This window comes from Corvus moneduloides, chromosome 8, assembly GCF_009650955.1.
Source record: "Corvus moneduloides isolate bCorMon1 chromosome 8, bCorMon1.pri, whole genome shotgun sequence".
NCBI lineage: Eukaryota > Metazoa > Chordata > Aves > Passeriformes > Corvidae > Corvus > Corvus moneduloides.
Genome location: NC_045483.1, coordinates 32802428 through 32815814, shown reverse-complemented (window position 1 = coordinate 32815814; position 13387 = coordinate 32802428). Strand labels below are relative to the sequence as shown.

Below are 13387 nucleotides of genomic sequence, written 5' to 3'. Positions count from 1 at the left end.
CCCGACCCGCGCACCTGCGCGCGCGCGGCACCGCCCCCGTCACCCCTCCCCCCCCGCGCGCCCTCAGGGACGGCAGCGCCCATAAAAGACAGACAACCCGGGTTTAGTGAGAATACAGCTGGTTTAATAATTCAAATAGCAGCTCAGGATGTTTCCCCCCCGCTCGTTATACATGGTTGCACAATATCAGGCTGGTTAAGTACAATCAAGTTTTTCAAAATCATCGTTCCCAGGTTTACGACATGCAAGTGACCATGAAAATATTTGGCTTTTTTTTTTTTTTTAACTTTATTCTTTTAAGTTTCTGAACAGGCACTTACATGAGGGAGTTGGATTTGCTCTCAGCCGAAGATATCCGCATTAGGAGTATCCTAGCATAAAGTACACAGAGTCTTTGCTTTATCAAAGTGCCACAGTAATAAAACAGTTCTTACAGAAATGTAATTTGATTATTTACTTACTCATAAAGTAAGGTTACCAATGACACTTGCACCAGAGTTGAGAAGCCTTGGTTTAAAGGCCAAGTTAACTACAAGTGCAAGTTGCCTTCCTCACAGCAGGCTTCAATTTGTGCCCAAGCCACAGGTCTGATAACAGACTCCATGCTCTGTGGTGAACAGATGAACACTAACTCCTTTAAGCTACTTCTTCAAACACTAAATGCCTATGAGATGATGATAAAGACAAACAGTCTGCTATGCCAGACAAGCTTCTAAGTTTTAAGGCTTGCCTAGCTTCAAATACCTTTGCAGAAGACCACAAAAATCTTGTTTGCCCTCTAACAGGCCCAGAAGGATGTCCTTTGAGGACATTTTACCTCTCCTGTCAGGACAGTTACAGAGACTAACTGTGAAGACAGTGGAATCATGAAGCCAGGAGGAAACACAGTTTTCACGTATTTGCAAAATAATCAATGTTACCAGCATTTACTTCATCAATAAGATAACTACGTTCGAATACTTTACCCACTCACCACCTGAAGGTGGACTCATGACAACATCTCTACAGTCACTAATTACTGGGTAACAAGCTCCCAAAAATTAGAAGCGACTCATGTGAAAGGCTTAGAGAAGTTTGACAGAGAACTGGGGGAGAGAGGGCAAAGATGCTTCCCAATATTCTTTGTTACTGCCAGATGCAAAGCCTCCCAGAACAGCTGGTGAGGTGTCTGAAGGCTCCACAGGTACCAGTCATAGTGCACGTACATGCAGCTTCAGTTAAACCCTGTCTAATGTAGTAATTAGGAGATTTAGGACAGATGCACCATAAACCTTGATTTTTAGTGTGATTTAGTCAATTGTGTCTTAACGCAGTTTCAAAACAAAACAAAGCAAATACGCGACATTGGAAACAAACATGCAATAAACAACATGAGAGAAGGGAAATGCTTTAGTCTACACTGTAGAGGTGAGCAGCAAAAATCAAATATACCAGCCTACCATGCATGGAAATAACTAGATTTAAGCTTTTGCATACTCAAGTGCATGTAACATTATCAAACAAAAGTAAATGTGCAGTATAAAATAGTAGCTTAAGAAAGTTCCAGTGTTTGAGAAAGCACTTTATTTTAAATGTATATACATACTTGAATGTTTAACTGAAGAACGCTTTAGTAGTATGGTAAACGCAGCACTGCAAGATGAAGGAAGACAGTTGTAATGGGAATTCTGGCCTTCTTTTCCCACAGGCTGCTGCCATCTTTAACCTGCTGAAGCATTGCAAAGTTTTTCACCTTAGACCAGTTCACATTTCGGGTTGCTCAGCAGATGCTTGTGACTCTGGAGATTCAAATCGCTGGTGGAAGTTTGTCCGTTGTTTCCTCAGCTTCTCAGGAGCTTTTCTCCATAAAATTATTTCCTGTTTGAGGAAGAAAACACTCTTGAAAACAATATTTACCATTAAGGCAACAGCATCAAGTATCTTAAGTTCCTGATAAACAAAGACTTTTGGGAAAATAAAAAAGATAAACAAACACAAGAGCCCACAAAAAAATGTATCCCCCCTGCCTACCAGTGCAGTTCATATGAAAGTAACAAAGACAGCACCATTAAGTTTACATATTCAGTTACTGCTTGAATACTTGCAATCTTGAGCAGTCACCTCTTCCTTAACTATCCTACCCTCAATTTTAATAGTATTGAAGAGCTCAAGAAATTTTTCTTCCTCCTTTTCTCCAAATCCAAAGCCTACCATAGCCACTGTATGCTCCAGCTACCTCTTGTTTTCCATGTTTAATTATACTGTCTTGTCTACTTTGTAGTAGGAAGATTCTGATCTAATCCACATGGCTTCTTCCAGTGACCCTTTTGGCTATACCTTTCCTCAGCATCACCTCATCTTTTCTAACATTTTCAGTCAAATGTCTTAGTCTTTATTAAGACTTTGCCGTTTTGAACCCGGGCTAATGCAGGAGGGGAGATTTCTCTGCAAGAGTGTAAGAAAGCAAACAAATGCATCAGTAGCTCATTTTACCCACCCAGTGTTTTGTCTGGGTATTCCCAATGCAAGTTCTATGGTACTGAGCATCCTGTCCTTGCTGGAATAACATCCAACATCCCCCTTGGCTCCTTTTGTGCAAGCTAACATTATCCACAGACCTGTCAACACACTTGCCAACAGAAATGCTTATGCCACGCTTGAAGCACAGGTGGCTTCTAACTTGCTGAAGGTTCAAAGCAGCACATAACAGAAGCCCAAATAATTCTGCAACAGGACTGCTATAGACCAAACCTGCTGCTTGAAGTATCGTCTGTCTTCTTCATCCACAAGCACCAGATTTAGGAAGTACCTCACTGAGAATTTTTTGTTTACATCCCTCATTGTCGGAGTTGGGTCGTAGCCTGCTAAGAACAGTCTTATAGGAATTGATTCACCTTAAAAAGAAAAGAAAGCTTAAATTAGTTCCTTAAAACTGGAATAATTAATATAGTTTCAGAAGACATGTAAAATGAAAGCAGTTTCCCAAGCACTCTCTGTGCCTGTTCCTTGGTTAAAAAAAAAACAAAAACAAACATACATGAGACAAAAAAACATCCACCCAAAAAATCAGAACCATAACACTGAGCACAGAGGCAAGTATGAAATGAACAGTGAGAACCCTTTCTCAGTGCAATCATGGTAGCCAGGAAAGCCAGAAGGATCTGTATTTTTAACTTTCTAGAGCTGGTCTACACCATGGAGTCAGTTTGAGGAAAGAATCAGTCATAGAATTTCCGACGGTAAATAAGGGTAAAAGTTACTAGGATCCCAAGTGAAATGCCCTAAGTCCATAAAAATGTCTTCTCTGAATAGAAAATGCACCATCATTTCAGCAACCTAAGGAGAAGTATGGTTTCTCTGGTAAAAAAAAATTGTCTAAGTCATCTCTTCTGCCCCAGATCTTTTAAATAGCATTTTAACACTAAATGCTCACCCTTTAAAACAATCACAGTTATTTACCTTTAACTGGTGCACCATCCATTATTTCGTACTTTGCAATGGTTTCAGTCTCTGTTGTGGTACTGGGTCCTGGTGAAACAAGTTTTCACTGTGAGAACACACGCTTCGGTTTTAAACATTTACAAAGCTTTATCACAACAATTCCCATTCTGCAGCACTTAAATTAACACAGCACTGTATTTTGGCCTTCATCTTGCATGTAAGTCAGACATGGCTAAAGCAAGCAAAACCCTCTCCCAGGCAGGACATCTCTTTCTTACTCTTCCCCCCGCCATGCTGACACTGAAGAGAAAGTAGCCAGAGCTTCAAAGGAACCCTGGATATGCAAGCTTTAAATAAGGGACAAGCAACAGGGTCTGGAATCTTGAAATTGCTCTGTTTGGTGAGCAGTGCTAGCAACTGATACTGCTAGGCCATGCTCAGACTAGAAACCTGAAGGGTTATCAGCCAGCTCAAGAGCCAGCTGATAATAAAGTAGTGAAATAAAGTAGTGCTTTCTGCCCTTACTCTACTAGAAGCTTTCTCATTCTTCATACAAGAAGCTCCAAAGAACCCCAGCCACTGGGGAATGAAGTCAAGAGCCACAGCCTCTTACAGCCTTCCTTGCTCGGGCGTGTACAAGCCTGATCTGCAGTAACAAGCTGTTTCTGCTTTGAAGCTGCTTGATATTTCCATCGCATCAATTTTTTTAGGATGACAGAAAATGACACATTTCTAGAGCATTACTGATTCATGCTTATGTTTACCAAGCCTCTTTAACCAGTTAATCCGTGTAGAGCCAAGGGGGTCTTCAGGATGCATTTTACACCTCTTCCCTTGTTCATTACTTATTAAGGTTGATTAAGCTACTGTATATTTATGCCCAAGTTCCATTTACAAGGGTTCACATTTGTGAAGAGTCACAATAGTCACAACGCCAGAACAATTAAACAGACTGACAACGTTGACTACAAAGTACTATTGCCAAGGCAAAAAATGCCAATGGTAGTCAAACACCAGTGAGAAAGAAGCTGGTGGAGCACTAGTTTAGTGAGAGCTGAAACTACTGACTTCACTCTCCAGGTCTGCATAAGGCTCAACTGGCACACAAGTCGCCCTTTCCTTTGGACTATGTTTCTCTTACCAATTCCAGTAATCTCCTTTTTGATCAGCTGCAACTCCATGTGCTGAATTTTTATTCTCACTAAGAGGAAATAAATTTTTCCAACAATCACATCCTTTAAGTGATACCTTTAAAAGAACAAAATGGGGGGTTTCGTTAAAGAATAAACACAAGTTTTACACCTTCTTGAATACAAGTCACACAAGCAGTTATCTTATCTGCCTGGTAACTACTTAGAGCTAACTTCCCCACTGAACTAAGCACCTCAGCCAGACCGGATCAACTACAGTATTTCATCATTCCATCAGTACCAGTAAAAGAAGTGCTGTTAGTCATACTGAAAAGGCATAAAAGCAAAAACTAAGCCTTAAATATTTGCTAGTGACCTTCCTGTTAGTACTGAAGAGAGAACAGCCAACTATTTCTCAAAAACACCATTGTGTAATTAGTACTTTACATTTTAAGCCCGCAGTTGGTCATAATGTATTACATACTGTACCCTTTTATACCAAGTTATTTACTTGAATGCATTTTGCTCTGACACTTACTTTGACTTATTGTATTCAAACTCTATATGGAGACAGTCTTCAATGCCTACTTCCATTTTGATGGAGTTGTTTACATCTGGGTATGTAGCGAGCTGGTGAACAATCAGATCATATTCTTTCACCAAGTCTGACAGTCGTCTCACGATAGTCACTTTTAGAAAATACCTAGGAAGAAAGACACTGAGTTAGCCAGAATTATTCAAATTTACTAAGAGCCCTTGTGTTCTGAAGTACAGATATTCTTTGAAAGACCAGTATACAATCTCGTAAGACTCAGCAGAAAAGAGCAAGACACCAAAGCACAAGACAAAACACTCACATGTGGGAGTGTTTTCTTCAGTTGTGGATATGTTGGTTTTTTTTAAAGGAGAGACATGGACTGTCTTCACTTCATTGAACCGAAGAATTTTGTTTATACAAACAGCATTGAGCGATTCCAAATTAAGTAGAAAAGACGTGTTACAGCCTCAACAACTCCAATCAAGGCACACTAGCTACTGGCTATTACATGTTCTATATAATAACCAAAAGGAGGAAGAGGGGGCAGCATAATTGTTAAATTATGAATTTTCTGCAGGGGAGGAGAGGAAAAATAAAAGATTTAGCAGTTACAAACCTCAGTCTGACGTTGGCACCAATGTAGGATTCATATGGCTTTTCAACCTGCATGAATTCAAAATCATAGTTTCTGCTTTGGGTCAGTTCTCCAGGTAAGGCCAGTTCTTTCACTAAGTTTACAAATTCATGGGTATTACTTTTGTCATTGAAGAGTTCTAAAGTTAGGAAGTTAAAGGAAAACATGTTTCAGTGCTTGTTTTTAGCAAAATTTAACAAAATTGTCTCTAATTTGGCAGGAGCAGGTGGGAGAGTACAACAGAAGCAATTAACTTAAAATACACGTATTTGACCAAATGTTTTACTCAGGCTTTTTAATTACCTTCAGTTCTAGCAGCCTACAGTTAGCATCCCTAAAGAACTAACTGGAATGAAGAGAACACGTTTAAAGCTTCACTAGCAGGGCATTGTTTTTTAATGACAGTTTAGCTAGCTTTAATAAGTACTTCTTGCTTTGCATGCTCGGTAATTAGCATTGCCTGGTTTTGGCTTCCAGCATTTATTGCTGCAGGGACAAAACCTAAGCAATGTCAAGATGGGCTTATTTAGGACAGGCCAGCGATCCTAAATGGTCTCCTGCAAATTAATAATATCTATCAAATAATTTATTATTACTACTAGTCTACAATCAAATGGCTTATTATAACCCTGGTTTAAGTCAGTCATTTGGAAACAAAAGCAGTTTCACAGCAACGGCATCTCTTGTCCCCAGAGAAGCGTCAGTTATTCATGCCTAGATCTGTGTCCTGCAATTCTCACCTAAAATTACCTTAAACATCAAAACCCGAACACTTCAGTATCTAAAAATAAGCTTTGCCACCATTCAAAACTGAACATCAGCATTGGTAGTTGGTTTTACATGGACTGAAGTTTTTCAGAAAAGAATAAATGAACTAAACACACCAACTTCACAGTTCATCACTGCCAATTTGGTAGAAACTGACACTTAACTAGTAACTCCTATTTTCTGATATGACCACAAATTATCTAAAAATGTACTTAGTTTGCTGTGACTACCATTTATCTAATACATAGTTTATTTACTGCTGCATATCAAATACTTTTTGTGCCAGTCAGTCAAAAAAGCTGTACTCTGAAGAGTTGGTTTAAAATACAGCTTTGATAAGGAGTTAGTCTCCAAATAGTGCAGGGAGATCACACTACTGGAATACTTTCAGCATTTCTACACTAAAACTTGGAAGGATGCAAGAAAATACCGACAAGTACAAAGAGCAGTAGTTTAAACCATTTCTGCATAACTCTATGGACTTCTAAATGTAGCGTAACAGAAAGTCCCAGAAATGCATGAATTTCAAGAAACACTACATCAAATTAAATTCATCTGAATAATAAAATTTGTAATTCAAGAGTAAATGAAAAACAAACTGTACAGCTATTAGAAGACAACAGACTAAATGAAACTGACATACATGAGCTCTTTTTTTCCCTGTTGCCTATATGCCTCACTCCCACCACAGTGCTGCTTTATTCTGAAAGTTTAATTTTACAGCCTTACTGATCAAAACTTCAAAGCATAAAGCAGCAAGTGCCGGTCTCAGCCATATCTGCTAGACAACAGTTCAGACACAGACTACTGGAGCCTACTGACTGATCAGAAATAGGGAATTTGTGAAATTCCATATAAAGTCAATTGTATGAGGCTGAAACTTGAGTAATTACTTTCAAGAGGGACAATAATGCAAACAGCTCTCTGAGAAGGAAGGAATTCTAGCATAAGCCTAAGGGTGCAGAGAGATTACCTGGACTGGTAAGAAGTTAGATATAATAAAGATTCCTCATAGTTCAACTCTAAGACGACTAGGGTAGTTATAAGAAATTGACATTTCTAATAGGTTTTATAAAACCAACCGCCATAGAATGTATTTTGCTATAGGCTACCTCTTAATCTCTTTTCTATGCCTCTTCTCTTTCAGAGAAGGCCACAAGTTTATTTTTCCTAAATCTCTAATGGTTATTAACCAAACTTTTAGCTAGTCTTAGACTGAATACTCACCAACCTGGTTCTCCCTCACATGTACATACCTTTTTCCCAATGACTTTCTGAATAGCACAAATTAGTACATCACTTGCTTTAAGTAAGGAAGATAAAACTTTCCCCTGGCACTTATCATCTGATCAGAACAGGTTGCATTGTTTGAGCTGAACTGCTGACAGTCCCAAGTGCCAAGTTCCATAAACCACAAGCACCTAAAAGCCCCTTTATAACTTAAACTCACCAATTTGTCCTACAAATTCAATTCTAATTCCTTGGTGCTCTAGTCTCTTCCCATGCTTAAGGGAGACATTCACCTACCAAGATAAAATAAAAACAAACAAACACAAGTTAAATTTTTTCACCATTTTCATTCTAACACAATCTCAAAAGGAAAACATATTAGTACATGCCTATGAAAACCAACATCTCTTCTCAACAGCCCTACCTGAGCTTGAAGGCAGCCAAATCAAACAGCTGATTATGAAATTAAGCATTTCCAATGCACCACTAAAACATTCAAGAAAAATCTAATCATCCACGACACTGAATTTTATAACTAAAATTGAAACTTTCAAGTCCCAAAATTAAGTATCCAAGCCACAGCTCAAGCAGAGCCAGTCGTGATGCTTCAAAGCATCTTCTGACAGTCACATTTGGAAGTTCAAAAATGAACTGCCATGAGATTGATTCCTTTCAAGTCAAGTGAGCTTCAGTCCCTTCCCTAGCAGATAGCTAAATATTGGTATTGGCAAAGTCAGTGAAAAATAACAGATAATGAAACCTGCTATGAAGAGTTTCATTTGTGACTCTGATTCTCAAAAACAGACAAGAAAGGATTCCACAAAGTTACTTTGTATTGAAATATGTAAATATTAAGCATATAGAATGTTTGCTCATAAAGCAGTGATGACCAGAGAAATTCTCGTACTTTAAAATCCAGTACACTGTCAATATCCGAGCAGGAAGTAAACCACTCAGACAATCCATCTTTGTGGTGAAAAGAAGGACAGGGTAGAGGGAAGCTGTCCAAAAATTACTGGTCTCCCAGACCTCCTCATGCCACTGCGTTTGTGTTAGCCAGAACTCATGAGGCACCTCTCAGACATAGCCGATACAAGAGAGCAGTGCTCCAGCCTGTGATCATAAGCTTCTCCCTCAGCTTCCTGAACTTGAGGCCCATCTTGTGGCCCTTCACATCCCTGGAAGGATCCTTCTGGAGAAGCAGGACCTTTGTACAGAAAGGTATCACTAGAGCAGGAAGATGCCCAGTGGAATAGATCAGTCAAGATCAAAGTAGGCATTTAGAAGTCAATCTCATAACTCAAGTCTTTTGATGGAAAAGTGAATCATAATAGAAACATTCAGAGAATGGCTCCAGTAAAACAGAGCGATAGCAAGGAGTTCCTAGGTGCAATACTGAATGTAGAGAAATCCCTCTGGCTATCTGAACTTCACTGTCTTTTTTCCAGTAAGAGAAACTATTGTGGACTCAGCAGTCAGCTGAACTTGGTATGTTGCTTCTCTGATGCAATCCAGAAACCACTTCAGGGCATGGAACGCAAGGCTTATCTTCAGGGTTTGCAAATTTTTGACTGCACCAGCCAAAAACTACTGTTACGTGTGTTGGATTGTGGATTTTGGAGCTCAAAGGGAAGGGGAAGCAGGAGGATGCAGTTCGGAACAGTTTTCTCATCAGAAGTAATGGTAGGATTGCACATCATTGCACAAAAACCTTATTCACAAATATGAGATGACTGGAAATAAATAAACAGCTACTATTCAAAAATGTTGAGTTTTATCAGCTGCCTGAATGACTTAATGGTTAAAAAGACCATATATAGCAAAGCAGTTTTCTCTCTGAATAACAACACAAGCTGAAAATGCAGCTCTTACAATAGTTTGTAATTTACCTACCTATATGCATTTGCATGCCAGAATGAGTAATTAATAGCCACTTTTAAATAAAAATTTACCTTTCCTGAAACAGATTCTCCATCGTAGAAGAGAAAATGCTTTTCCACTTTACCATCTTCTGTTTTGATTTCTGCCGGTTTTCGTGTTTCAGCATCATTAAGTACAACATCAATCTCACAAACAGGAACAAAAAGGTTTCCAAGAAAACTCTGGAATAACAAGAATTGGATAAGTGGACACTCCATTTTAAATGTGGTGTTTACTTGCAGCTGTACACTATATACTGGGGAAAAAAACATTTGTGCTTCCACAAAGTTACAAAGCCATTATGTATGAGAGACCCAAGAAACAGTGATGACAAAGGACAACTGTTCCTCTAGGAAATAACTGAAATCAGATCAGTAACAAGCTCTTACAAAAATATAACACTTATAAAAAGTATACCGTGTAATTACCATTACTACTACTAAAAAAAACCAAAAAAAAAAAAAAACCAAAAAACAAAAAACCACAACCCAAAAAAACCCACTAGAGCAAAGTAGAATGGAAAGAAACAACAGGGGATATAATGCAAAGCCCAAAGCATCCCCCCGGCTGGGCAAGGGGAATAGGGATTTTATTTATCTGCTGCCTCTGCCTCCTCACCACAGTTGTCTTAGCAAACAGCACTAGCAGCTTTGAGAGGCAGCGGTTCTTCACACAGCCCACCTCAGCTGCACAACGCTGCCATCAGAGAGAGTGGGTGTTACAAGTTTACCTGTAACACTGCTTTGGGCACAATGTCGGTCCTCACCTTTCCTCAGCATTCTCTGTGCTCGAAATTTTGACTAGCACCAAACACGAGAACCTGAGAGATCATCCTTTGATCTTACACAAACACTTCTTACAAGAAGCTGCAAAACATGTTAGTTGTATGGGAAACTCAGCAAGATTAGTACAAAAGCCAACATTGTCCTCCAAAGATTTAGGCACTAATCTGCTTTGATGTACTAAAGCAGATGACACTTCACTAATTCAGTGTGATTTTTGTGGGGTTTTTTATGTTCTTCATGAGAACATCTGCTTCAACCAGATGAATTTGGTACACATTAAACAGTCTGTCCTGGTTTCAGATGGAGTTAACTTCTTTCAGAAATAATTTCTCCTAGAGTTGATTTCTTCTCAGTAGCTGACACAGTGCTGGTTTTTTGATTCAGTCTGAGAATAACATTGATAACACACTGATGTTTTAGTTGTCGCTATGTTGGGTTCATCCTAAGTCAAGGACTTTCTTGTGCTGCATGCTCTACCAGTGAAGAGGTATACGAAAGAGCTGGGAGCATGGCCTGGACGGGTGACCCAAACCAGCCAAAGGGATATTCCACACCTTAGAATGTCCTGCCCAGTGTATAAACTGGGGGAGTAACCTAGAAGGGGCTGACAGGGTTCTGACATTAGTCAGAAATTGTGCATTACCTGTTTATTTTTCTTTTTATTATTATTGTTATTATTTACCATTATTAATATATTTTACTTTGCTTTCATTATTAAACTGTTATCTCAACCTGCAAGTTTTACTTTTGCTTCTCTTCTCCAGCCCACCAGGGTGGGGAGGTGACTGCACAGCTGTCTGTGGTGGTGCTTTGTTGCCAGCTGGGGTTAAACGACACAATCATTCTCACTTCACCAGTTTAACGTAAAAAAAAGGAGTAAGAACACTTTCCAAGACATTCTGAGGACCTGAAGTTTGAAATGCAGCATAAAAAACAAAGAGCCTAGGGGAAGATTTGATCTGAATGCTACTGCTTAGCAGTAGGAACACTGAGTGACTTCGTGCTCACCCCTCCTAGTGAAGAGGGGACATAGACCAGGCTGGAGCTATAGGACAGTGATTCACACACGACTAAACTGACTTTGTATACATTCAGCAATTGGCCCTAGTTCAATCCACAAAGATATATATGACTCTAACTGAAACCCTGTTATATCTACTACACATTCTGAGGGGAAAGCAGCAGCAGATGACCAACAAGGCCATCAAACAAAAGACCAAAATGTCTTCCACATCTCTGCCAAACACAGATTTGTACTGACTGCTGAAAAAATATCATTTTTTTTAAACAGTGCACACTAGAACCATTACTGATTCTTGGCTTCTGGGGAAGGGCAACAGAAGAAGAAGAAAGTTTCAACAAGAATTTCAAATTGTAGGCTATTTTAAATACAAGATACTTTTGAGCATGGGCACATTTTTTCCCTTGAAACTGTACTTGTTTTCCAGATTAGTCTTATACTCCCCTCTAACTAAACAAGGAAGCACATTACCTTTAGGCAAATTATACCGGATGCTCTCAAAGTACCTTCTGAATTATGAAGCTGACCATTTAAATGGTCAACCAGACCAAACACTGGTAACACATCACTTCTCAGGAGACTGCATGTAAATATTTCAACTGCACCCCTTCGAGATTAGCTGTGATGTCCTCCAGAGAGAACGAGAACATATGAAATAAAGAAGTCAACAGCTGGTATCTCCTCCAGTTGCTATCGAAGATACTACTGCGGGGAAACTATGCAAAACAAGAATTATTTTAAGAAGCTATAATAGAGCTTATCATGTTACAGTTTAAAAGAATGCAGACAGAGAACTGGGGTTTCCAGAAACTGGCCAAATGCCAGGCTACGCTCTTGGTTTTGTGCAAAAGACAAACGTTGGAGATTCTGCTACATCAGGACCCAAATCAACCTGCGTTCAGCCCTGAAGTGTAACAGCTGCACTGAAGGACTTGTGGGACTGCCAGCGGCTGACAGAGGGTGCAGAAAGCCCAGCTTCAGCTTCACACGGAGCCCTGAGCAGCTTCTGCACGCGCAACAGAGAGACACGTGTTACGGACCCCGAACACCCCAGAACCACAAAGCCATCGATCCAGATGACTCTTTACGACACGTATTTTTTTAACCTCTTCATCAGGGCACACCGAGCACTTCGCCGAGCCTGCCAGGCACAAAGCGGCCGCCGTTTCCTGAAGGGTGTGATCCTTAAGGAACACAGCCCACAGCTGCCAGCGCTGCCTCACGGCACTGCCGGAAGATCTACCGATAACCCCAGGTCCGTCCACGAGCTTTCCCCGACGGCAGCTGTGCGGGGCACACGGAACCCGAGTTTCACGACCAAACCCTGCCCTACCGAGGTCATGAGGGCACTTTTAATCCGCAAATAAAATTAATACCCCCCCCCAAACCCTTGTTTTTCGAAGGAAGGAGGGGAAGAGGCGGCACCGCCCTGCCCAGGCCGCCGCCTCAGGCGATGGCGGATCGGCGCTGCCCCCTCTCCGCCCCGCACTCGCCATGGTACGCGCCCCTCCTGCACACCCCACATAACCACTTCCCCCCCCCCCCCCCCGCCGCACTCACCATGGTACGCGCCCCCTCCGCGGCCCGACGCCAGCCCCGCGCGCACCAGCACCAGCCGCCCCCGGCCGCGCGCCCCTGGTCATGTGACCTTACGGGGCCCCGGGCCACGCCCACCCCCGCGCGCGGACCACGCCCCGCTGCACGTGACCGCCCCCTCCAGCCCCGTGCCCACGCCGGGAGGGCGCCGCCTGGCGGCCGGGAGGCGGCAGCGTTTGGGAGGTCTCCTCAGGAAATAACCGCGGTAGTAAACCTTTTCTTTTCCCAGGATTTCGGGCTGGTTTTCGGGATACGCGGTTGGCTGACTGCTGTAAAAGTGCAGGCGGCTCCCAGCGCACGAAGGGTTGGAATTTATCCCCTCAGAGTACTATGACTTCCCCACAG

General features: G+C 41.2%; 1 protein-coding gene across 1 annotated transcript; it reads right to left on the bottom strand.

Annotated features, from left to right (window-relative positions):
• Window positions 1–102: 102 nt before the first annotated feature.
• On the bottom strand, window positions 103–13105 carry VPS26A (VPS26, retromer complex component A). The gene is made up of 9 exons (XM_032116450.1): window positions 13007–13105; window positions 9673–9822; window positions 7941–8013; window positions 5705–5861; window positions 5089–5253; window positions 4562–4668; window positions 3439–3507; window positions 2731–2873; window positions 103–1857 (listed from the first exon to the last, which is right to left on the bottom strand). Exons 1-9 carry the CDS (start codon window positions 13007–13009, stop codon window positions 1744–1746), a joined length of 981 nt encoding a protein of 326 aa, XP_031972341.1. The 5' UTR covers window positions 13010–13105; the 3' UTR covers window positions 103–1743.
• Between the last annotated feature and the right edge of the window lie 282 nt (window positions 13106–13387).